Source organism: Chrysemys picta, chromosome 6 (assembly GCF_011386835.1).
Source record: "Chrysemys picta bellii isolate R12L10 chromosome 6, ASM1138683v2, whole genome shotgun sequence".
Lineage (NCBI taxonomy): Eukaryota > Metazoa > Chordata > Testudines > Emydidae > Chrysemys > Chrysemys picta.
The window spans coordinates 26,956,473-26,983,368 of record NC_088796.1 but is presented as its reverse complement, the minus strand read 5'-3'; the positions used below and the strand labels follow the sequence as shown (position 1 = coordinate 26,983,368).

The following is a 26,896-nucleotide window of genomic DNA, read 5'->3' as shown; positions in this document are numbered from 1 at the left end:
TCAGTGTGGACACAGCAGCTTGAGTATTACTTCATAGCACGGCTGCTCTCACTCGAGCTGGGCTAACTTAAGAGGAGTAACTCAAGTGTACATAATGAGAGTTACTTCTGCACTGAAGATATACCCTTTGTGCTGCTTAATTAATTAACACCCTGTTACACTACACAGTAGTGGATTTTCTGCAGCATAATTCTGTACTCAGGATTTCGCTCCATTAAAAAGATCGTTTTCCAGTTTAATATGAAGTTTGAGTTTTATGAACATATTCTAATGTGGTGTACATTCTCTATCTTTTTAAACAGAAAACAAAACAGAAAAGAATATTACTGACCTAACGAAAAAGTCTTTGAGAATACTTGATCTTCAAGGCAAAACAAGTTACCGACTGGGCTTACGAGCCTATACTGTTGGTGGAATAGGCCCATTGAAAGACCTGTATGTGGTGACAAAGGAGAATTGTAAGTTGAATATTCCTGTTTGCTAATACTTCTAGCATGGCAATGCTTAAGTCAAAAAGTACCATGGTCTTTATCTTGGACTCATCTGATGTCTTTTCCTGCTTAGCTATCCCAGGACTGTTATCTGTATTTTTAAATAGCAGATCGGGGCGGGGGGGGGGGGGAATTAACCTTACAGCTATTCAACTGTAACCTTACAGCTACTATGAAGCTCATAATAATTAATGCTTGTTTAAAAACTTCATCAATTCATACGTATGGATGGGGTCTGAACTCATAACTGCTCAAAAGATTGAAAATTACTAAAGCCACCTGAGGATGGGAGGAGAAAAAAAATGGTTTACTCAGTTTGGAACGAAGAAGTGCATGAAATGACTGCCCAGAAGGCTAAATGGGCACTTTCGTTAGCGGAGAAAAGGAGATGCTCAGTGATCTTAAAAGACTAAACTAGGTAAAAGGCAATGCACTTATGCAACATGTAATTAACCTGTAGAAATCACTGCCACAGAATAGACAAATAGTTTGATAATTTTAAATAGCCACCTAAAATACAATAAACACTAGCAGTTATGCTCTCTGGGATAAAATTTGCAATCAGTCCTATCATCATGCATGTGAAGCTTAGTACCAATAGGGGATCAAACAGAAACCTCTTCCTTTTCTACACACTATTTCACAATTGACCAACTACATTATGGGAGGGTTTGTCTTTTGCAATGAAGGATGTGGTATAGGCCCCTGTTGTAGGCAGATGGGGCTTGATGAGCCGTCACTGATCTATAAAGCGGCCTATAATATCTGGGAATGTTACAAAAGGGTTGTGAGCCACAAACTTTGTTGATAACTTTGAATATCTCTTACTGTTTTTCATTATTTTTCCCCAGCCGTGGGGTTGATCATTGCCATTCTCATCCCAGTGGCAGTAGCTGTTGTGCTTGGAGTGGTGACCAGCATCCTTTGCTACCAAAAGAGGGAATGGTAAACACTCATTTTCAGTTAAATTCTTCTATTTGTTTGTGTTGAGTAATTTATTGCCTTCCTGTGAGGGGGTGCACTTACCTCTCATGAGTGCCTCCTGTTGGCTGGGTGTGGTGCTGCAATCTTATTTTTCTCCTGGTGCCTCCTATAGGCTGCCAACCTCGCTAGGCAGATTTTCAGTGGCCCAGCACTCCAGGCAGGTCACACACAATCTAAAATGGACAAACCCCTTCTAGGGTACTCAAGTCAAAACCAAATATAAACAAGTCTTCCAGTTCCCTGGCTCAAGCTGGACTCAGCCCATTCTTCCTGAGGGTGCCTGGTCTCTTCAGTCCCTGTTGGGCACCTTTAAATCTAGCCCCCTTTATTGGGCTTTTAGTAAAGAATCTTTTACCCTCTTTAGGGTTTAGGTCACTTCTCCACTGGCTGGTGCAGGAAGGGGGACCCAGACCCACCTGCTACTCTGGGTCCCAACCCAGGGACCCTGCAAACAGCAGCCACGTGCTGCTTTCCATAATAGTTGCTGCTGCATTCCCTGGGCTGTTTCACTGTCGGTCTCATCGCCTTCACCGATTACCTTAGCGTTACAGTCCTTGGGGTCTCTCTGTCTTATCCCTGCTTGAGCAGGGTCTCTCCCAGGCCTCCTTCCCTGAAGAGTTTTGCAGCCTTCCAGCCCTTCCTCACCCTTCTGGTCCTAACCAGTGACTGACCTGCTAAGCCCCTTTGGCTCCTTTTAACTGAGCCTGTTGGGCTCTGATTGGTTGCTTCCCTGCAACCTTTCTAGGCAGGCCTGGAGGAGCCACCTTCACTGCTCCTGCAGGGAGCCTTAAAAGGCCTGGTACCCCCTGTCATGCTTCCCAAAACACCTGAGGATTTCAGTGGGCTTTACACAAGACTTTTGGGTGAGGGTCGGTGGTATTCCCATTTTATAGTTGGGAGGGATAGGAGGGAAGGGAGGCCCAGAGAAGTAGCGATTTGGCCACAAGGTCCCACAGTGAGTCAGTGACAGAGCCAGAAGAACCCAAATCTTCTGCTCATTGTCCAGTGCTCTTCTCCTCCACCTGAGGCTGCATGCAAGATCAGGTGTAGTAGAACTCGAATTAAAATATGTAGAATTAGGCATACATTTAATTTGTGATCTGCCCATGATCAATTTACAGTCCATCTTCAAGCTTTCAGAAACCTGAAATTCCAGTGGAAGCATCAGAAGAATGTGTACATTTTTTTTACATGCAGCCTAAAGCACAACTGTGTGATGTGAAAAATTTGAACAGTTAAAGTTTATACTCTGTGTTGAGGATTATGACGTGATAGTAACATCATGACTGTTTTTCTTGCTTTTATTTTAACATGCTGAACCTTTGCTGGTAATTTTGAAAATTACTTAACTTTTCTCTATAAAGGATTAAAGAAACGTTCTACCCTGACATTCCAAATCCTGAGAACAGTAAGGCATTGCAATTTCAGAAGAATATATGTGAGGTAACCTTCATTTTAATTAAAATTTTAAGCATCTAAAACAGTGGTCCCCAAACCGAGGAGCCTGGGCCAGCCCCCACAAGGAAGTGGGGAGGGAGCACTACCCAGCCCTGCTCTTCCCTCAGCTCTGCTCCAGCCCAGCCACCAGTCCCTGGCTGCAACTCCGCTCCCGGCCTGGAGGGAAGGGGGGGGGGGGTGAGAACATGTTCTATTACTGGTAAGGAGAGGTGCGAGAGGAAAAGTTTGGGGACCACTGATCTAAAATGTACAGTTTCTTCAAGAAGATATGTCCCAAGAGTCAGTAGAAGTGATATGTTCTAGCTTATCCCCAACTGTTAATTTCCTTCCTCCTTGCATTGGCAGCAGTCCGAAGAGAGGGTATGGCATTCTCGCCAGCTCCCTTCCATGCCCACTACTAACAGTTTGTAATTGGAAGTAAATGGAAAGGCAAACTAATGCTTTCAGAGTAGATAACATAAGAAAGATAAAAGGGAAATAGTGGTTGGTTTTATATTAGAAATATTTTTTGGCAAAATTCATGAATAGTTTTGAAGTTGAACTTGCTAAGATATTTTAAAATGAGCTGAATATCAAATATACAAACAGATATATGGGGAAGTGGGGGAGTTGAGTAGTTTTTTAAACAGTAAACAATTGCTCTGTTGCAGTGTATAGATGGTGATACTTCTCCATACTTTAATAGGCAGCAGGTTTAAAACAAATAAAAGGAAGTTCTTCATGCAGCGCACAGTCAACTTGTGGAACTCCTTACCTGAGGAGGTTGTGAAGGCTAGGACTATAACAGAGTTTAAAAGAGAACTGGATAAATTCATGGTGGTTAAGTCTATTAATGGCTATTAGCCAGGACAGGTAAGGATTGGTGTCCCTAGCCTCTGTCTGTCAGAAGGTGGAGATGGATGGCAGGAGAGAGATCACTTGATCATTGCCTGTTAGGTTCACTCCCTCTGGGGCACCTGGCATTGGCCACTGTCGGTAGACAGGATACTGGGCTAGATGGACCTTTGGTATGACCCGGTACGGCCTTTCTTATGTTCTTATGTTATGTTCTTATGTTCTCTCAATTTAACTAAGCAAACCACAGTACAATATACAGTAACTCCTCGCTTAACGTTGCAGGTATGTTCTTGAAAAATGCGATTTTAAGCGAAACAATGTTAAGCAAATCCAATTTCCCCATAAGAATGAATGTAAATAGGCGGGGTTAGGATCCAGGGAAATTTTTTTCACCAGACAAAAGACTATATATATATATATATATATATATATATGTATACACACACACACGAACACACACACAGCATAAGTTTTAAACAAACAGTTTAATACTGGTACACAACGATGATGATTGTGAAGCTTGGTTGAGGTGGTAAAGTCAGAGGGAGGGATATTTCCCAGCGAATGCCTCACTGCTAAATGATGAACTAGCACTCGGCTGAGCCCTCAAGGGTTAACCCATTGTTGTTAATGTAGCCTCACACTACAAGGCAGCATGAATGGAGGGAGGAGAGACAGCATGGCAGACACATACACACACCATGTAAGGCCTTGGCTACACTCGGGAATTCACAGCGCTGCCGTGGCTGAAGCGCAAGTGTAGTCATGCTGCCAGCGCTGCGAGAGAGCTCTCGCAGCACTGTATGTACTCTACCTCTCCGAGGGGAGTAGCTTGCAGCGCTGCGAGTGAGCATGCAGCGCTGCAGGCTCTGATTACACTGGCGCTTTACAGCGCTGCACTCGCAGCGCTCGGGTGGGGGGGTGCGTTTTCACACCCCTGAGCACAGCAAGTTGCAGCTCTGTACAGTGCCAGTGTAGCCAAGGCCTGTAAGAGAGAGAGAGATGCACATTGCCCGTTTAAGTACGCTGACCCCACTCTAAGTACACTGCCTTTTTAAATAGATCAGCAAATTGAGACAGCAGCTCCTGCCAGCAAGCTCCCTCCAGTAGTATAAGTGCCATACCGTCAATCAAACCCTAACCCCGCCCCTTGACACCTTAAGCCCCGCCCCTTGACCACTTGGTCCCTCCCGCCTGTCGCCGGAAGTCCCACCCCGTGGGGGTATTACTTCCGGGCTCAAGGTGCCATCTGACCGGAAGCAAGATGTGTCATGTGACCCCTCTAAGAACTTCCCCCACCACCCTCTACCAATCAGGAGGGGTTTCATGCTGACAGGACCGCCCTGAGGGGAGATGTTGACCAATCAGGGTGACTTCTGGGTTGGGGTGACCCCTCCAGATGTGAGTCGTGTGACCCCACTAAGAACTCCTCCCAAGGCCCTCCGCCAATCAGAGTGCAGCACCATTACCCCATAAGTCCCAGCGCCAGACAGAGGAGGCGGCCATCTCTTACCAAGGACACGTGTTTTCGAAAGCGCGGAAAGGCTGCTGAGAGGAAACATGGACTCCTTCATCACTCCCGTGAGAACTTCGGACTTTGTTTTAGGCCCAACCGCCTTTGACCTTGTGTGGAGCAGGCGTTACATCAGCGACAGTTCCAAGGAGGACCCTTTAACCCAGCCGTTGATGGATACGTCGGAACCCGACCCCGAAACCCTCGTGAGACAGCCCGATGAACGTGACAGCCTCTTTTTGTCCACCCCCTCAGAGATGGAAGGCGATCACGGCTCGGGGGAGGCACTGGCGGACAAAGCGAACGGAAAAGACGGCGCTCAGGTAAAATGAATGATTAAGAAGTGGCGGTCAAGGAGGGGTGGGTAATGGGGTAGGAACCGGGGGTTGCGTAAATCAAAAAAAAAAAAAAACAGTGGGGGTGCTTACGCGGTTTCTTTTCTGAAAATCTCTCAACAGGTCGACGATGCCTTTTTAGAGGCCTTTAAGAACTTACACATTGGAAGTCCTGTGGGAGTAAACATATCATGCGTCAGCTCATGTCTGAGACACAGATCTCAAGCCGAAAAGGACAAAATGGAAGAATGAACAATCTGAGACTCCCTTATGGTAGGGGTCATGGCATCCATTTTTTACAGGTGGCTGTAAAAGGTCGTGTTAAACCAGGCGATTAATAAAACTTACTTAAATGTGTCAATATGAATGTGTTCCCTTTCATACTCGTGGTAGTAAAAGACGGTACCAGTAACAGTCATGTCTACACAGACGGCTCTGTTAAAGAAAATATATTATGCCCCCGGGGAAGTTGGGAGCTTCGGCGGGGTCAACTCTCTTTTTCAAGCGGCCAGAAAGCATAGTAAAACTTTAAACAGAAGACAGGTAACAGCATGGCTTTCAGACTAGGATGCTTACACTTTACACAAACAGGCTCGAATACGTTTTAAAAGAAACAAGACCATTGTTTCAGAGGTGGATGCGCAGTGGCAGGCAGATTTGGTGGATATGCACCGGTTCTCCAAACACAACAGCGGTTTTAAGTACATCTTAACAGTGATAGACATTCTATCCAAATATGCCTGGGCCTTAGGCCTAAAAGACAAGACGAGTGGTGAGGTATCCAAGGCCTTTAAAGCTATTTTCAGTGAAGGTCCTGTGCCTCAAAAATTACAAACCGATCGGGGGAAAGAATTTTTAAACAAACCTTTAAGTGGATTGTTAAAGCGGCATTGAGTTCACCCTTTTGTTACCAATAATGAAGTCAAAGCAGGGGTTGTGGAGCGATTTAACAGAACTTTAAAAACTAGGATGTTGAGATATTTTACAGCCCATAACACCTTTCGCTACATTGACGTCTTACCTGAGTTTATAAAGAGTTACAACCAGAGCTTTCACAGAACTATACGTACCAGACCCGTTGATGTTAACCCTTCAAATTCTCTGAAGGTATGGAAAACGGTTTACGGAGATGGATTTAAAATAAAACCGGTTGTTGCCCCTTTTAGAAAAGGTGACCACGTGAGACTATCTAAAACCAAAGGCGCTTTTGAAAAAGGTTATGAACAGACGTTTACCGATGAGATATTCATAGTGGATGAAGCCTTAACCAGGGGCCAGAGACCTGTATACCGCTTAAAAGATTACGAGGGTGAGGCAGTTACTGGATCTTTTTACCCTGAAGAATTACAAAAAGTAAACCCCAAACGAGACAGGATTTACAGGATTGAAAAAGTTCTAGCAGAGAAAGGAAAAGGGAGAAAAAAGCAGCTACTGGTGAAATGGTTGGGGTGGCCTGATAAGTTTAACAACTGGGTGGAAGCTTCTCAACTCTGTGACATCTAGACACGAACGAACAAACAAACAAACAAACAAACAAAAGATTCCTTCTGCAAGGACAGAGAGAGAGAGAAAAATGAGTGATGGTGGGTTTTACATTACTTTGCCCAGCAATGCCAGCTCTGCAGTTTTTCCCCAAAACACCACCTCGAACTTTACAATACGGCTAATTAAGCCCTTGGATCTCCCAGGTGCCTGGGAGGTGGGGTTAGTGGAAATACAATACCCGCACAACTGGAATACTATCAACAAAGATACCCCTTTCAAAATCACCTTTGGAGCTACAACATGGAATTTCATCCTACACCGAGGTTATTACTCGACCATACCCAAATTACTGGAGCATATGAACAGCAACGTGGCTCGTCATCCCGGACTGCCTGAGGTGGTCATGAACTACGACCCTGTGGGTAGAAAAGTGAGACTTAAATCTACCGATTTTATGTACGTGTTTTCTACTGACGGGGAGCTAGCTAACATATTCTGGGTTTGGGCCACAAATGCAACGTCCAAAAATTCCCCTTCTCGGCAGACATCACAGGAGAGCACCAGTTTGTGGGGGACTTTTCTGTTCCCCTGTTACGCTGCGTCCCTGTCCGAGGAAGGAACAAGAGGTTTGTCGTAGGTGATGGTAACAAACTTGATTACGTCCCTGTCAGTAAACACCACATCGACACCATCACCATTGAAATAAAGACAGATCAGAACAGACATGTCTCATTTCGCTTCGGCAAGGTGATCGTCAAGCTGCATCTGCGGCCGCGGAGAGAGCGAGGTTTCTAAAAAAGCAAAAACCCTATTATGGCGATCCCAAAAAATTATGGCGACCCCACCATCTACAGGAATTATTACAAAGCCCAGGCTGGATACGCCCTTCCTGGATATCATGGGGCCCCCGTGATGTACGGGGCGGGTGTGGGTGGAATATTTCGTAGCCTCTTTCGAAAAGCCGTACCACTTTTGAGGAGGGGGCTAGAGATTATTAAACCCCATGTAAAAACCGCTGCTCAAAACATAGCAAAAGATGTGGTAGGTCATGTCTCCCGTGCTGTTCTGGAGAAGGTGGGGAATACAGCTTCACAGGAAGGATTGGGGCTGATGTACATTAAAAGGAGGAAGAGAAAGAGAAATACGTCATACCCGCGACGCACAGGTCCCCCGAAACCCTTTAAAAGAAGGGCTTTGACACGCAGGGCCGGCCATAAGCGAAAGTCCAAGAGGAAACCTGGGCGAAAGAGGAGACGCGCTCTGCCTGGTAAAAGAGACATATTTTAATCAACATGGCTTTTGTTCACTGCGGGTCTGAAGAGTGCACCAAATCCGAACTAGACTTGTTTCAAATAGCCCCTACGCAGACCAGCATCGAGAAAAGCATCTACATCGAGGTGCTGCCTCTAGCGGCCATTACAGAGTCTGCTCCCGTTGACTTTTTTATAGCAGGGAATGGCATAGATTATATGGATTTAAACAACACGCTGCTGTACCTGTGTTGCAAGATTGTAAAAGGAGACGGAACTGAACTCGCCGTGGATGCCGAAGTGGGTCTGGTGAATTACCCCGTGGCCTCTATTTTCAGTCAGTTGGATGTCACACTGGAAGACCGCCTCAGAAGCCAAAGCAACAACTGCTACCCTTACAGGGCCTTTATAGAATCGGTGCTCAATTACAGCGACAACACCCTCACCACGCAATTTTCCGCCGGCCTTTTTTACAAAGACACTGCTGGACAACATGAAGAAACAGAGTTGGATGGAGGGAATCTAGGGTTTGTGAGGCGTGCAAAGCTGATGGCCGAGAGCAGAACGGTAGAGCTGCTGGGCCATTTACACAGCGACCTGTTTTTTCAAGAAAAACTTTTGTTAAACGGAGTGGATGTCAAAATTAAACTCACGCGCAGTAAAGACGCTTTCTGTTTAATGGGCAGTGCGGCTGAAGGCTTTAAACTGTGCATTGTATCAGTGTCCCTTTTTGTGAAGAAAGTACGGGTGGCCCTGGGGGTCCGTCTGGGGCACGCGGAGGCCCTGCTTACCGCTAATGCTAAATACCCCGTGGACAGTGTGGGAATGAAAGTGTTTAGCACCCCGCGGGCAGCAGGGTCAGTAACCAGAAGAACCTGTTCCTGGGACAGTTACCCAAAATGCTTGTCCTAAGGTTTGTGGATAACGATGCCTTTAGCGGAAGTTACGCTAAAAATCCCTTTCATTTTAAACATTACGATATTAATTTTGTGGCCTTGTATGTGGATGGTGAACAGATACCGACCATGCCTCTGCAACCGGACTTCGAGGCAGGACGCTGCGTAAGAGAATACATGAATTTGGTACAGACAGCTGGTAAACACATGAAAGATCGTTCTCTGTTAATCGACTGTGAGGAGTTTGCACAGGGTTACACCTTGTTTGCCTTTGACCTGTCTCCTGACCAGGAATGCGCTGATCACTATTCCCTGATTAAAACCGGGAACCTGAGAGCAGAAATACGTTTTGGGAAGGCTTTAACGGTTACCGTCAGTATGATTGTGTATGGGGTTTTTGACAATGTCATAGAAATAAATCAGAGGAGAAACCTTCTGTTTGACTACATGTGAACATGGACACCGTGCAGCTCTCACGTGTCTTATCAACGGACCCTTACACGAAAAAGAATTTCTTAGATGTGTTCCCTTGCGATTGGCTCCCAGGAGGCAAGCTGTCTCAGAGGCCCCTAGGCTTGGTGGTGAACACGCATCCACACAACCAACCGGGTGAACACTGACTCGCCTTGTATCTAGCGTAACCGTGGAGAGTTTTTTGACTCATATGGGCACCCCCCAAACAGTGTGTTGTTTCCTAAAAGCATTATGAAATTTTTAAACAAAAATGCCACAGACATGGTGTTTCACAATAGACAATTACAAGACCCCCGCTCTGTCGCCTGCAGCTATCACTGCGTGTTTTTCTTACATCATCGTAGCAAGGGTTTATCTTTTGATCTGATTTTAAATTTGTATTCTAACGACTTAGTGCAAAACGACCGGATGGTGATGAATTTTGTAAAAAGTAAATTTAAATTCTTGGGCATGCCTAGCCTTGCTCAAACCATGTTTCAACAAGCCCAGACATGTGTATCTTGCAATGATTTTCATAGCCATGTTACCCAATAAAGCACCCCAGGTGAGGGGTTTAAAGACAAATGATGTTTGGTGTGTTTTTAAAAAAAAAAAAAAAATTGAGGAAAAAGTACACAGATTTTTTTTTAAATTATAGAAATGTTTTATTTAAAGCAAAACATTACTAGTTTTAAAAAAAAATTTAGAATGTGAAAAATGTTACACACTGAGCTATTTGGCTCTTTTAGCCAATTTTCGTTTTTTAGACGGCAAAAAAGGGGTCACGGTTTCTCGATCCACCCCGGTGTCAGCAGTCGAGGCCTTGAGGCGTTCCAAAAGATCTCTGTTGGCTGCATTGCCCATGACGGAAGATGGTACGTTCAGTTCCGCCATGGCATTCATAAACACATCCCATCCTTTAGGTACATGTCTGCTAGGAACAGAGCGAGTCTGGGTGACGGCCCTGACTAAGTCGAGCATGTTAGAACCATTAACCACAGAGCCTTTGTACACAAAAGATCCTTTATCGTTCCATGAAGAGAGATTTTTATCCTGGCCCAGCTTATTTAGCAATACTATTGCATTTTTTTTATAACGCTTATTTACGTTATCCAACATCTCCTGAGCAACAGAGTTTGAGTTCTATGGTGTTTCTGGGGGTTTGGCAGTCACACTTTGTTCCTGTTCCAGTAGAAACAGACTTATTTTCCCTTTATCCGCATCGCTGTGCTTCACGTACATTAGGTACCTCTGAAGCACGGCGCTGTAAAGTTTAGCCTTTTCATATTCAGCCAAGTCAGTTCTTTGAAGAACAGACTTCATTTCAGCATCCAGTAAGCGAGTTGCGGTTGTTCTGATATTTTCCTCTGCCGGGGGGGGAGCCCTTAATTGCTCCAACTGGTGGCTGGGCACCAGGAACATTTTTTCTGCATACTCCATTATCGATTAGTTAAAAGCCCTGTTATCAGAGGGATAGCAAAACTTAACAGAGGTCTGATAAACCCCCCAGACTGCTTTACCAGATGCTTTTTTCTTTTAAGTGAAACCCTTTTATTACACAAAGTTTTTATAAGCGTGCGTTTCTTTTTCAGTACACGCACTTGGTTCTGTGTTAAAGGTACGTTTCCTTTTAAGGTATTGAGTGCTATTTCTGAGATGGCCGCTACTAGAGCGTCAGAGGCCGAACACAGTATAGCCCTCCTTTGCTGTGGGGACGATTTGCTAAGTAATTTTAAAAGGCCCAGGTTTCTCTTCACGCAGCTAGACATGTTTTCGGTCAGCAGCCCCGGCTGTTAAAAAGGGGCCTGCCGATAAGTCATCTCTTTTTATACCCGGCTGTTGTTCTTTTCAAAGTATAAACCGCTGGCCAGTCTGGAGGGAAAAGACCAGTTCTTAGTCTATAAGCTTCTGGTGTGGAAGCATTTAAATCCACCACCAGGTATCCATAAGGTCTTTTGGTAGCATCCTCAAAAGCTTCTAGAAAGAATTGAGCTTTGCCGGGGTACATTTGCCGAGCGAGTGTAGCAATTTGTAATTTATCCCTGGGGTTTTTGAGCAGAACCATGTACTTTGTGTATAGGTTAATCATGCGACTCTTTTTTCCCTGACAAAATACGTTTTGAACTATATACATAATGCTCAGGTTTCTGTGATGCACGTACTTGGTAAAGGCTTTCTCGATTTCATCGCTTTCACAAGCCGAGTTCATCAGATCGTCTATGATAATCATATTTACTTTATTAGTAGGAAACAAACTGTCATCGTCAAAAGCATCAGGCAGACCCTCCACAGAATTGATAAAGGGATATTTACAAAGCAGTTCTTTATACAGAGGTTGCCAACAACTGTAACACAACACGATATTCTCAGGCATAACAGACAGTGTGTGTTTGGCATTATCCAACACGTTTTTTATAAAGTAACTTTTCCCGCAGTTGCTAGGCCCCGCGAGAATTGCAGAAAAGGGGTGTTTCCACCTCGTATCCATTTTTTCTTTTTTCAAAAACCGTAGGGCAGGGTTTTAAAACCTTCTCCTAGGACCCTCTTGTTGTAAACCACTTTTTGTGTCTTTTTAAGGGTTTTTGTCTCTATTTGCCACTGGTTTTTGTTTCTTACGATAGAGGGCTGCTGCACCTCTATCTTTTTTGAGGTGTTTTCTTGCAGACCCGTGCAATAGTCCAAGACTAGATCTTTCAAACTGTCGAAGTTGATCTTTTCGCAGTTTGCTACGTTTAGGGTAATACCTTTGACTTTCATACAGGCCTTTCCACCCGACAGCTTATACCCAGAGGTTTTCGGGCCTGCCGACACAAACTCGGTGATGTGTTGATCTGGTGGGATCTCGCTCGTGAGGTCCCCTAAATAATCCCCCAGAGGGGGATTCCAGTCACCCTCCCTTTTCACAAATATCACCGAGTCAGTGTCTTGGTACAAGCACCACTCTTGCAAACCGTCTAGGAGGCTGTATAATTCTAAGCGGGCATAAGCGGTGGTGAAACAGGCTATGAAAACATTGGTATTGCCAGAGACAGAGTACTGTTCTTTTGTGTGCTTCCACGACACGCACGCTGTTTCATCATCGATAAACTCACAGGATGAAACCACATAATTGGGGGAGAACAGGTACTGCAAGAGTTTGTCAGGGTCTCTCACGATGCTGGTGTTGGGTAGGTTGGATCTTTGGCCAAATTTACCCCACAGAGAATTTAAAAACAGTTTAGTGATTTGGCGTTTAGCAGTGTTTGATCTGATCTCTTGTTGGCGTAAATGCACACCTTCTTTCTGGTAGAAATTGCTAACGTACTTATTTTGTTTTTCCTCGTCTGTGCACCAACTGGGATACCCTGAAGCCTCTTGTTTCTGACGGAGGTGTAATTTTATGTACTCTGAAAAGAGTTTATCAGATTTTTCATTAAAATGCCAGATTTCATAGATCTTAGCCACCGCGTACCCCTTCGCTATGGCCGCGTTCAATTCCACCATGCACCAAGTCCCCAGGATGGCCTGCTCCTCGTCAGTATTGGTGCATGTCTCCCGCTGCTCGGTTTCCGCACAGGTTCGGCATAGCGGGAACATAAGCTTGCCACCCACTCTGACAGGTAACAATGGGAAAAAGAGGCCTCATGGGGGGTACACTTTAACTTTTGCAATTCCAAAATAATTTGCAAGGAGCCTAAATTTGTCATAGATTATATCGGGGTGTCCGATAGGGTATTCTTTGGTTTTGTTTACGAAAGGGTACAGGCTGGTAAAATCATTAGTGGATTTCTTCCCCAGGGTTAGGCTTGTAATATAGGCGGATAGCGTTTGTCCTCCCCCCAAAAAGAGCATCCCTAGGCACGAGAGGCTGGGGTAACTGGGCTCGGTTTAAAAAGTCTGCAAGCTCCCTGTCTGTTTCTTTCATCACCTCCCACTCGTGCTCCCAAAGAGTCCTCACTACAAAACCAAGTTGTTTCAGATAGTCGGTCTTGAGCTGCGTCTTGTAATAAAGAAACCTAAAAGATGTCCCCATCATAGGATTTTGTGCTTTTTCACAATAACAGGTGACACAGCCATGAAAAGAACACCCGTTAAACTCAAAGGCTGTGTGTACCCCATCAACATCGGCATAACCGTCCAAAAAGTAGGGGCCTACCTATAGTTCCCCACCCTGTAAAGCATGCCGTATTTGTATATTTTCTTTGTGAGAGATATACAACAGCCACTGAATAGATGGGGTCGAATATCTCTTTTTCTGCCTGTGATAGTTGTCTGGAGGGAGAAGAGGTACCGTGTTAGGCTCCAAAAACATAAACCTATACATAGCCATGCAGACAGATGCCAGTGTTATGTACCAGAATGGATCTATACACAGTTTTATCTCAGTAAATTTACCAGGTTCTCTCTCTACTACATCTCCCTTCTCCGTCATTTTCATAATCTCTTTTCTGTATAAGATACAGGCCTGTCTCAAAATTTTTACATCCTGCTGACAGTAATATGCGAGCTCTTTCTGCAAGTCAAACGCCTCAGAGCTGTGGTCCCGATACCAGTCGAGAAATTCTGCTTTTTCTCTGGGCATCATGCTTTCTACACCATAGTGCTCCATACCGGGCATAGGCCCCACGTAATTTTGATTTTCTAACGTGTTAAAAAAGTGTGGAAAATACCCTTTGCACCCTTCAAACCCCATCGCCTGCGGTAGCTTGCTAAGCTTCATGGGCAAGAAGTTTAAAGAGTCTATAAAACGAATGCCCAGGGCCTTAACTTCCACGCACATTAGTTTACTACCCTGAGTGATCAGTTCTAGGCCCATCTTTTCCTTGAGTAACTGTCTAACAATAAAGTATGCATCATAACCTTTAGAATTATGTGCTAGGAACGTGTAGTCCCGAAACTCTTTGCCAATAAAGGTCTTCACAAACACAGAAAGACACTCATCGCCCTTAAATTCCCAGGATTTTTCTGGCTTTAGGGAACATAGCAAAAATGTAATTGGGAGTGTGCACCCCGGTCTCCTGCGTGCATTCGAAATCATAAAAAATATACTTTTCTGAAGATTCGGGCTTTCTAAGGCTGTCCATAAAACAGAGGTGACCGTCTACATCACCAAAAATCAAACCCTGACACTGCTTACACTGTCTCCCTTTACACCTATGCCTCTTGTTCACGTAAGACTGACACTTCTCACACAAAGTTTTAGACAGGCATTCAACTTGGTTTTTTGATGCACAGTCGATATGTCTGTCTAAACACTCTTTGGACCGACAATACAGTCTACAGCTAGGACACCTCTGCTGCACGCCCACGCTGTCTGAGCACGTTACGCTCAAGCAGAGGCGGCAACGATACCTGCAAGAGTGGTCGTGGCTGTACACCATGTGGCAAAACTCACAATAATTTTTCGCTCCGAACAACTTTTTTACATCCAGAACCCCATAGTAATGGCTCATCGTGCAACAGGATAAAATAAGTCTTGGGGTACACTGTGCCCCCCGTTTTAAAAAAGCCCCAGCCGCCTTTCGCCGTATACAGCACCACCTGTATGTTAACTCCTAAATGCTGTTCAAACTTTGCTACGTTGCTGAGCATAACCTTTTTTTGATCTGACCACCCCAGTTTCTCATGTGACTTTCTCGCCTCCGCTAACAATTCCGCGTCCGTAGGTTTACGATTGGACATGACGGCCAAGAGCCCACCCGCAAACACAAATTGGTACCGGTGTAAGTCAGGTCTACTAAACACTGTCTCTTTTATGAATAATTTGACTATTAAGGATAGTATTTAAAACTCTACGAGCACCCTCACCCCTGTTTTTTACAACTGTCACAACAACGCGCAATGTCCCATCGAGATGCAACTCTCTATTGCTCTGTAGCAGTTTTGAGGTCTGATTTAAAAAATCCTCAGCAGACAGCTCATCCCTAGTTCTTTTGACCGAAAACAAAGAGTTAGTTAAATTACACTCTCTAAACGTAACTGAACATAATCATCAGGGCCTACCCTACCATTAATGTCATCAAGCACTAACTGTATTCCCCGGTGTATGGCTTCAACAACCTGCTGAGCTGAATTTATTTGCTCAAGATTAACAAAACGAAATTCCTCACAATACAGCGACCCCCCAAATCTGGATACTTCACGTTGCCAACTTCTCACTCTCTCCATATACACCTCAGCATTTTCGGGGTTACTTGGGGGTTCCTCTACGGGATCATTAGCAGCATCTTCTACATCAGATGCTATTTGAGAGTCAGACTCTGAGGCGCCTCCATGAGGGTCATTGGGAGTAGAACGGGACCCGTCTAGAGAGCCCTCTGGGGAATTTGCTAAACCAGCGTCTGATTCCGCCTCCCCATTTTCAGACAAGAGCCTCCAGTAGGGGGCATCTGTTTTTGTTTTTGTTTTTTTTCCTCATTACCTCTTTAGCCCTTTTTAAAATTTTTACAACAACCCGGGCCTGGAACTTTTTGGCAGCCATCTGTTTATCCCCCAAGCGCTGTCCCCCTTTTTGTTTACACATGAGCTGATGTGTACCCTGGAGGGTGCCCCTTTTACCCAAGCCCCTTTTCACGACCAGTCATGCCTGCTCAGAGCCACCTTTTCCAGCCCTTATGTTTTTCAGCATGGCTCTGAACCAAGCATCATATTTTTCCCATTTCTTTCTAGAATCCCGTTCTTTTAGACTACCCGAGGATACATCCTCCACCACTTTTCTGAGGGAAGCCTCAACCCCTTCCCAACTACTAGAATATGGGGGAGCTGGGACAAGCTTATGGTTTTGGGAGAATGGTTTGTCAGTTCTTGGTTTTTTATTCACAACCCCTAGAGCCCATGCTCCGGGTTTGTGAATGTGGGCATTTTCGCTCACAGTTTCCTCAGGGCTTGGTGTGGTGGTGGCCGCTGAGGAACTAGAGTGCTGGTTGTGTGATTGCAATACCTCAGCATCGCAGAAGCTTTTAGTCCTTGGTTTTTTAAACGCAACCCCTAGAGCACACGCTCCGGGTTTGCGCACATTCAGAACCCCTAGAGTGCGTGCTCTGGGTTTGTGAATGTGGGTGTTTTCGCTCACAGTTTCCTCAGGGCTTGGTGTGGTGGTGGCCACTGAGGAACTGGAGTTGTGGTGGCATGGTTGTTTTTTACCAGAGTCTTTTGTTTTGTCCTTGGGTTTGACGTATATGAGGTTTGGACCGCCCGGATGTTTCAGCTGCACTCTTGTGCTGTTTTGCGTTGTTAAAGGTCTCAAAGCAGATTCCTGGTTCGTTGGCAGTTCTGGAGGAGATGTCCTTGTATCACTGACTACAGCATTGTCAGAAGAGTTGCCCAGGCCTATGACAGGGAAAAAGAACATTTTACAAAAACTGAACTTTACCACCCTCTCTCACCCACACCTATGTATTTACTTAAAATACAAAACCTCATAGAACAACCAAACCAATAAGCAAAATATATTTACAGGGCTTCATCCATCCATCAGTCACTGATGCTGGTGAATTTTCCTTTTCAGCGGTCTCTTTCCTTTTTCTTTTCGGCTTGTTTTCCCTCTGGTCTAAGGATCTCTCATGTTTTGACTGTACTGTGGAGCAAACAACAACTTTATTATAAAACACATGAAACCTGTCTTGTAAACATACATCTCTCTCTCACACACACTCTCTCTCTCTCTCTCTCTCTCTCTCCATTAGGGTGTTTTTCTATTTAAAAAGTCATAGCTTTACCACAAACTAATCCAGTTCAGGCTATACAACAAACAGGTTTTTAAATACATCTAATTTTTTCAGAATAAAAACCAAAACTACTTTTAAAATCCATTTTGCAGAGAAACCCTTGTTAGTTTAATACACATACCACCAGTTTAAAACCCACAGTTTGCAGCCATATACTTCTCAAAAACCCCACATGCATTTTAAAAGCCACATGGTTGTTTTGACCCCCCAGCCATGTGCCTTTGGTTTAGTTAGTAGCATCCACCCCATTTTAAAAACCCATCACATTATGCACAGTAAAAAAAAAAAAAAACCCTGTGCCAAGTACTTTAAAACAAAAAAAAAAAACAAAAAAAACCCTATGCCTTGCACAGGCCCCTCACACACACACAACAGCAGCTTTATAAAACACACCAAACCAAGTTTGCAGCCATATGCTTTTCAAAAACCCACATGCATTTAAATGTTTGTTGCAAAAATAAATAAAATAAATAAAGTTACCTTTCACTATGGGATAAAGTGTTGCAGGCACATGCTTGTTCTGTTCCCCCTCATGTGTGCTTGGGCCTTCAGGTTCAAGAACAAGCAAAAATGTTAGTTAGTATTACCACCAAATCCCTATACAGCCTGTGTAATACTTTTTTTTTTTTTTTAATTCAACACTATTAAGCACAACTATAGTTAAAATGGTTTTTACCTTGGCCTGGTGGTGAAATGCAGTTTAAAGTTACTGGTTCCATGCTAAACAGATCACACTGCAATAAACATAGGCACCATTATTTACTAAGACAGCATGGGCAAAGAGTGGCCTTATATAATATATAGTTTCAGAGTTAAAGACAGCAAGTCTTACCTCTTTTTGCAGTCCAGCAGCTATCCAAGAAAGTTTTCTGTTGAAAAGGACAAACTGTAGCATACCTGAGGTTTTTATACCCGCTTAGCCCATTGTTTCAAACATAGTTGCTAACAGGTTAATTTAATCACCCCTCCCATAGGATTCCCTTTTGTGATCTGGGGTACTGAAACCATTTTGTCTGGGTGTGTGTGGTTAAAACCCCATTCAGTTCAACAGACTAAGGATAGCTCAGTGGTTTAAGCATTGGCCTGTTAAGTCCAGGGTTGTGAGTTCAAGCCTTGAGAGGGCCACTTAGGGCTCTGGGGCAAAATCAATATTTGGCCCTGCTAGTAAAGGCAGATCTATGAGATAAGTATATCTCCATATTAACTCTATTGTACTCAGACACATGTCTGAACTAGCCTCATTTGTTTTATTGTAAGCACATTTTTAGGATTTTCCCCTCTCCCACAACAGACATTTCAGCTTTTTGCTATACACACATGAAAAAAAAAAACACAAGAGCTAATTCTCACAATTAATTTTTTTTATTTTAAAAAACATACAGCTCCTTGAAAACAAACCAAGATGCTTCATTAAAACTTTTTAGCTCACTTAAGGGCCAAAGGCCTTCTAACAAAACACAGGTAGTCACAAACCCCACCTTTTTAAAAAATTTACAGCTATCAAGTTTTATATCGCATGTTTGTCCCCTCACCATTCTCTAACTTAATCCTTTTAGATTTCTTACAAATAGTTTTTTTCTTAAGCAGGGTTCTGTAAGGGGGGAGGGATAGTTCATGAGCATTGGCCTGCTAAACCCAGGGTTGTGAGTTCAATCCTTGCGGGGGCCACTTGGGGATCTGAAGGCAGGGGGCTGGACTCGATGACCTTTCAAGGTCCCTTCCAGTTCTAGGAGATGGGATATCTCCATTAATTATAATTATAACTCTTTGTGCAGACTAGACGGTCAATATAACGCTCTAAGCAGGCATCTTCCGGTTTGGTCATTTTCTTTAGAACACGGTCAGGGTCTGCACTGAATTGCACAGCATTTATCAAGGTCACCCCTTGCGCTAAATGTTCTTGGGTTAGGCACAGACATTGCATACCATAACCTATGGCAACAACAGTGTTTAATAAGCTTTCCAAACACAGCTCAGCACACAGGCCCCGGAGCTTGCAGTTTATATCCACTGAAGTCCAAGTCACACAGTCATGGTGCCTTTGGCCTGGCGCATCTATGACACAGCCCTCACAATCTTCAAAAAGCTTTTCCCTAAGGCAATGTTTAAGGATAGCATAAACAGCAACGCGTACAATAGTCCGCATGACTTTTTTACGCTCACAACGTGGCACTGGCTCAGTTAAGTTCTATGCCAAGCTGCCTCCTAAACTCCTCATAGCCATCATCCTCAGAGTCCTCTTCAACAACTTGTATTGGCATTGAGCAAAAACATGGTGGGGCCAGTTCATCTTCGCTGCTTGATGCAACGCTGTCCGGGTCCTCTAGAAAGGCATCGTCGAGCTGTTGAGAAATTTTCAGAAAAGAAAACGTGTAAGCACCCCTCACTGCTTGTTTTTTTTTGAATTTACGCAACCCTCCCCCCCCCCGGTTCCTAACCCATTACCCACCCCTCCTCGACCGCCGCTTCTTACCTGAGCGCCGTCTTTTCCGTTCGCCTTGTCCTGTTTCCTCTCAGCAGCCTTTCCACGATTTCTATGCCAAGCCTCTTAAACTCCTCATAGCCATCATCCTCAGAATTACCAACCCCTCCTCGACCATCGCTTCTTAAGCATTCATTTACCTGAGCGCCATCTTTTCCGTTCGCCTTGTCCGCCGGTGACTCCCCCGAGCCGCAATCGCCTTCCACCTCTCAGGGGGTGGACAAAGAGAGACCGCCATGCTCATCGGGCTGTCTCACGAGGGTTTCAGGGTCGGGTTCCGGCGTATCCAGCAACGGCTGGGTCAAAGGGCTCCCCTCGGTCGCTCCCTCCTCCTCGGAACTGTCGCTGATGTAGCGCTTTCTACGCGGAAGGACAAAGTCCCTTGGGCCTAAAACAAAGTCTGAAGTTCTCACGGGGGTGGTGAAGGAGTCCATGTTTCCTCTCAGCAGCCTTTCCGTGCTTTCGAAAACACGTGTCCTTGGTAAGAGATGGCCTCCTCCTCTGTCTGACGCTGGGACTTATGGGGTAATGGTGCTGCACTCTGATTGGTGGAGGGCCTTGGGAGGAGTTCTTAGTGGGGTCACACGACTCACTTCTGGAGGGGTCACCCCAACCCAGAAGTCACCCTGATTGGTCAACATCTCCTCTCGGGGCGGTCCTGTCGGCACGAAACCCCTCCTGATTGGTAGAGGGTGGTGGGGGGAGTTCTTAGAGGGGTCACACGACCCACTTCCGGTCGGGTCACCCCCCCGCCCCAGAAGTCACCCTGATTGGTCCAAATCTCCTCTCGAGGCGGTTCTTTTGGCACAAAACCCCTCCTGATTTGTAGAGGGTGGTGGGGGGAGTTCTTAGAGGGGTCACATGACACATCTTGCTTCCTGTCAGGTGGCACCTTGACCCCGGAAGTAATACCCCCATGGGGTGGGACTTCCGGTGACAGATGGGAGGGGCCAAGGGGCGGGACTTAAGTGGTCAAGGGGCGGGGTTAGGGTTTGATTGATGGTAGGGCCCTTATACTACTCCCTCCGTCCTGAACCCTGTCATGTCCCCTCCCCCCCCCCCCCGCTCTTTGGAAATGGGGTAAGCAGGGGGGAGGGGGACACCCTGACATTTGCCTCCCTTCCCTCCCCTCTCGCACAGCAAGAGAGCAGCTCCATGGCAGAGGGCAGGAGCAGCACATGGCAGTGGAGGGAGGGACAGCTGAACTGCAGGCAATAGATAGCCTGCAGGGCGGCTGCCACACACGGAACTTAGGGGAATGGGGAGCTGATGGGGGGACTGCCGGCCCACCCTAGTTCCAATCCCCCACCAGCTAGCTCCAACGGGCTGCTCTTCCTGCAAGCAGTGGACAAAGCAGGTGGCTGCCAAATGACATTATAAGGGAGCATTGTGCAACTTTAAATGAGCATGTTCTCTAATTGATCAGCAACGTAACAACGATACAACGTTAACCGGGATGACTTTAAGTGAGGAGTTACTGTACTGTCTATATGAACTAAAATAGTATTACGTTTTCTTAATATCCAATTCTTTTGCATTATCCTCACTTTCCTGCTTTTCTTGTGGCTTTTTTTTAGGGGAACACAGCTCTTAAAACCTTGGAAATGAACCCTTGTACCCCAAATTGTGTGGAAGTGGTGGAAACGCAATCCACAGTCCTCAAGATAGAAGACACAGAAATTATATCCCCTGTAGCAGATAGTGAACTTCCTGAAGATGGGTCTGACCCAGAAACAGGAAGCCACGTGGTGGTGTCATACTGCCCACCAATCATTGAGGAGGAGATCTCCAGTCCACCAATAGATGAACCTGTGGGATCTTCTCAAGTCATTTATATTGACATTCAATCAATGTATCAGCCTCAAGTTAATCCAGAGGAAGAGCCAGAAATTAACTTTGTCACTACAGCAGGCTATAAGCCACAAATGCAACTGCCAATTAATGCTATGAAAATGGAGAGTCACTCACCCACAGAAGAGGACTTAGATAAAACTGTGGGCTACAGACCTCAAGCAAACACTAATGTCTGGAAGTTAGACTCTCCAGACTCTCCTATATCAATTCAAAGCAACAATGAAAATGGATCTTTTGGAAGTCCGTGCTCCATTAATTCTCGACAGTTTTTGATCCCCCCAAAGGATTATGAAGACTCTCCCACCCATAATAACACTGGGTGGTCCTTTACAAATTTTTTTCAGAACAAACCAAATGATTAACAATCATGGTAATCGTCATTTCATCTGAACCTGCCATTCAATAAGTTCTTGTTCCTAGTGTTGTCATATCAGCATGGGTTATCCTTGGAGACAGTTAGCAACATTTTTTTTTTGTGAGCTGAATGTTACCACATTTAAGTTAAAGTGTTAATGTTCCATTTTAATACAGGCTAAAAACTCAGTTATAGAAACTCAGTTATTACACTATGAAGATATAGAGTTTTTGAGGTTAGATCTCCTCGTAATCCTAGTCAAAGAACTCTGTCTGCTTTCAAGCTGTGTTTCAAGATCAATGTGATCTCATACAACTTGTTACTTTGAAAGGTGTTCTACTTCTGTTGTTAACTGGCTCTTATAATGAATATTCAGAATAACTAAATCCAAATCAATTTACAAACTGTCTAGATGGGGTGATGGCGGTAGGTAAACTTTCAGTCTAACAGTTGGAAATTACATGCTTAGATTGGTAGTTAATTAAATCTGTTACCTAGACATTACAATTAGCACTTTAATCTGTGCTTAGTTAAAGTCCCACGGGTAAAAAGATCATAATCATTTAACACTTTAAACAATGGCTATTCATGTTTGTTGTTTGATAACCAGAACTCTAGTTTCTGTACCTACTGTACAATGTTTATTCAATATCTGACTCAGGGGTACAAACTTGGAAAATGAGTATAACACTGATTTAAACCTCAACAAGAACTGCAAAATGTTTAAACTTCAGCATTAATTTTTTAAACCTTAAAACACTATATTTTTTCTCTTTTGGTTAAGGAGGTAGTATTTCCTAACACATTGCACTAATGTGTTTTGTATTTTATAGCTGCCGCTCCAGATCTGCTACCTCAAAGAGGCTAAGCATCTTTTTTCTTCTAGAAACACTAGTTTAGACCATTATTAGTCTAGAACTAAAGTGCTGTGAGCAGGCCACCCGAGTGATTAGTCTCATTCTTCAACAGTTGTTGGTTGCATTAACCTATCAGTAGAGACTGCTCCATAGATTGCATTTAGTAGCACTAGCTGTCCAGGCAGATTTGCTCCACCAGTGAGAAAGGTTGGTCTTTATCTGTAATAATTCCCACCAGCCAGGAAGATTCTCTGTGGCTAAATTCCAGAAACATTATCTACCAAACAGAGCACTCTTTCCAAATCCTAGGTGGAAACATAAGGTGAGATTTCTCTACAGGCAAGGGGGATCCCAGGTAAGCTAATGCCACTAATGGTTTTTAATAGCTACTCCCCAGCACTGGTCACCCAATGTAATGCTCTAATGGCAAGATTAGCATTTGTGTGTGTTTTTAAAGAAATGTTAAAAATCATCATCTTTGAGTATTTCTGCTTTCATACCTGCGTCACATTAACCTGCTATAAACAGCTCTAATTGTAACACTTCAATGTATAAACATTAGATTGTGACAGATGCATCACAAGAACCAAGCCATTACTTCATTGACTTTGTTTTTTAAATGCTTTATAACTTAAATCTGTTTCTAATTGTTAAAAAAAAAAAAAAATGGAGGGTCATGTGATACAACATTGAAGTAAAACAGTGTGCCCTTAAGCTCTTAGGTAAATCCTTTTAAGGTCTTGATTTCGAGCATTAATTTGTGGCTCCTCAAATAATTAATTTGCAGAAATAGCTTTCTAAACCGAGCACTGAGACAGCCAGTCCTGCTGAATTTGGTATTAAACCCACATCTCTGAAATAGTCGGAGCAGATCAGGAAGACAGATCTCCAAAACCATACACATCCATTGCATGTGGAACTGTGATCTGGCCACCCATCAGACAAAAATTACCTTAAACCTGATCACAGCAATAAATACTAAGATTCTGTATCTGCATCCACTTTTCTTTATACTTCAAAAGAGGCATAACTTACCATGATCTATGTTTGGCTGAGTCTCTTGGATAAAAATGAATGTCTTTCTCCAAGTGTTCCCTATCCTCTCTTAAACCGAAAAACACTGTATGGATCAGGTATTGATTTTTATGTGACATAAGAGGATACTGATAATCAGCTTGATGAGGCTTGAAAGGCAGAAAACAAAAGAGGGTATTAACCTCTTAAAAATCTGATTTATGGTGAAGGCACATTGCTCCATCAGGAGATCAGAGAACATCCTGTCCTTGGGACCACTCTGCAAATGTGGAGAAAAAAGCAATTCCATACCTTGGTCTATTATCAAAATTCTCATTGACTTCCCAGATGTGTGCAGGATACCAGGTTTTCTTTCAGGATGTAAAGAAGGTAACTTCAACGGGTGGGCTCTCAAAGGACAGTAGATCCTTGGAGATTTTTATTTATCCCAAGTCATAATGCAATTGACTTTTGAACTGCTCAGAATTAAATTTAATCTTTCTTGGGATTTCTATACATAACTACAAGTAACTCACTTCCTAGACATGGTAGCTAAATGAGAAACTCCACAATTGGGAATACAGATACAAATTGGAAGAAACTCTGGTGGTGGCCTTACTCAATCTCTTCTTGCTACCGCACAAATTTTGTTAAGAAATGCAAGTACATGCCCCAAGGTCTTCCATCTCCTGAACTTCATATCTTAAAAGCCCTTTGCAAATAGAGGTTTCAACATTACAAGCAAGCGCCATACTTTGCGCTGCACAGACTTTACTATGTTCATTAAACTTTGAACAAAATCTGTACATTGCAGATTTATAATGCAGATTAGTTTGAGTCCATGGGAAATGTATAGTTTTATTTGCTATGATAAATATTTATGCAAAGACAAATCTTAAGTTTTTAATCTATGCAGAGTACCATTATATTACATTTCTTGTATTTCACTTACCTGAATATAGCATTTGGTAATCTCCAGTACTTATATAACTGTCCCTTTTTGTTTCTCTTATACAATTGGAAAAAAATTAATTAATTGGATTTGCCTGGAACAGAAGATCAGTTAAGCCCATGACAGATGCAGTATACTATACCTGCTCTCAGGTTATACTGTGTGTTTCACCATTTATTGACAGTAAAGGCAACAATATTTGAAATAATTTGATTTCTGAGTGATGAGGGAGCACTTTATTTTCTTAGTGTACAGGGCATTCTGCATTGTGACCTAAATACTCAAGTAAAGTGCAGGTATTTCTTCTTTCACCAGCTGTACTACTTTACTTTTTAAAAATGTGAGTTAGTTACATCCCTTGCACTGGCTTTCTGGGGCACTTTCTGATTTTGGGGTTTATGGCCAAGAACTCCTATTCTCAATGCAAGGGCTTGAATACCCCTTCACATTATGCCACTGTAATGGGGATGAGACTAGTAGGTGAGACAGACAGGTGTGTGTCTATATGCTGTATGTGCATATATCATATACAGTGTGTTAAATTGTTACAAACCAGTTAGAAGCTATCTTCATAACAATCTAGGCCTGGCTAGCAGTGCAATTCAGTTATGTGCTAGTTCACAGATACAGTGGAGTACTTTGAAACCTACTTCAGATGCCTGATGTTAAAGTAAAGATTGTCATTTTCAATTAGCGCAAACACCAGAATTTTCAGTAAAATCTCCAGGAAGAGGCATAACAAATTAGTGAAGATGTCAGCCAACCTTTGAGTCTGAAAGGATAAAATAGGATTGAATGACTAATATTGTTAAGTGATTGAATTTCTTTCCAAACCTGTGCAAATGTACACTAATCACTGAAGCACCTTAAAGAAAAAAGTAGAGGCGTAACTAGTCTTCCATACCAAGGTTACTCTCTATGCATGGTGCTGTTTAACTTCCATAAACATTAATGGGAGTTGTAAGGAGAAAGCCACAGGTTTCAAATGAAATTAGGCTCCTTAATTGATGCCTTGTAGTTTCCCAATGAAATCCCTTTGTTGTTTTCCCCGTTTCTGAAAAAGCCTCTCATATAATAGAAAATTTTGCAACACCTTTTTCTTTTTTATATCTCAGCCTTTAGATTTATTAAAAACCTATAGATATGTATTTTAAAGTGGGGGAGTGAAGGAATAAATTTTACTTCCAAAAGAGAGTTGAATTTAATAATAAGGGTTTCTGTCAATGCACACTATCACTCTGTTTTAGATCACGGCTAGTTTTTCAGTTTTAACACTGTTCAGGCATCTAAGAGATGTTAATGTGTGTTTTGTTTTTTTTTAAATGTCAGGCAGTTTAATTCTGGAGCAAATAATTTATGCTGCTGCTTTTTCATTTTGAGCCATGTGTGGTTTGTAGGATTTTGTTTTGTGGAAAGGATTTTTGTATTCTCTCCATTATTGAGCATCAGTAGCATTTGATTTATTTTTGTGTACTCTCTATTCTATGTTCATTATTTGTGTTGTATTGACTGATACATGGGGACTTGGAATCCTAACTGATACGACATTTTAATTAGGGTTGTAAATTTGAATAGCCTATATATGATATACCTCACAAAGCTGGTTAATATACCATCAAATGTAGTAAGCTAACGTTACAGATAGTCAGTGAATTTTTTCCTCTGCCATGTGTTCTCTGCATATGCAGGCTTAGGACCTGATCCTGCAAACACTCACTACCATGTAGGCCTCACTATGGTAACTAGTCCATTGAAGTAATGGGCCTCCATACAGTAATGAGCACCACACCTGATAGAAACAGCTTGCAATACTGTCGCTCAGATTGAAGTCAATTGGTAGATTCAGCATATTACTTTCTCACAGTATGTCTGCACTTCAAGCTAGCAGTGTATTTCTCAGCAAAATACTTTTGCTGGCTAGTGTCTCCTTGAGTTGAGAATCTTACCTCCAGCGCAAAGTGTAGATATATCCTT

The 26,896-nt window shown here is 43.4% G+C and overlaps 1 protein-coding gene and 1 long non-coding RNA gene across 18 annotated transcripts in view; one reads left to right on the top strand and one right to left on the bottom strand.

Annotated features, from left to right (window-relative positions):
* Positions 1-23,546, top strand: part of LIFR (LIF receptor subunit alpha) — a 92,165-nt gene extending 68,619 nt beyond the window's left edge. For 14 of the 17 annotated variants that reach the window (XM_065550019.1, XM_005282156.5, XM_042844052.2 and 11 more), the window contains 4 exons: positions 303-458; positions 1,343-1,436; positions 2,840-2,918; positions 21,468-23,546. In XM_065550019.1, the coding sequence (XP_065406091.1) occupies positions 303-458; positions 1,343-1,436; positions 2,840-2,918; positions 21,468-22,106 (968 nt within the window). In that variant the 3' untranslated portion in view covers positions 22,107-23,546. Of the gene's footprint in view, positions 1-302; positions 459-1,342; positions 1,437-2,839; positions 2,919-3,618; positions 3,811-5,086; positions 5,607-5,741; positions 5,976-21,467 lie in introns of those variants that run through there. The other 3 variants (XR_010588773.1, XR_010588774.1, XM_065550025.1) reach the window with 3 other exon arrangements.
* LOC135972347 (uncharacterized) lies at positions 17,143-18,220 on the bottom strand. Its single transcript, XR_010588776.1, has 3 exons — positions 18,085-18,220; positions 17,889-17,954; positions 17,143-17,257 (listed from the first exon to the last, which is right to left on the bottom strand). It is a non-coding gene; the product is annotated as an uncharacterized LOC135972347 (long non-coding RNA).
* Positions 23,547-26,896: the final 3,350 nt, after the last annotated feature.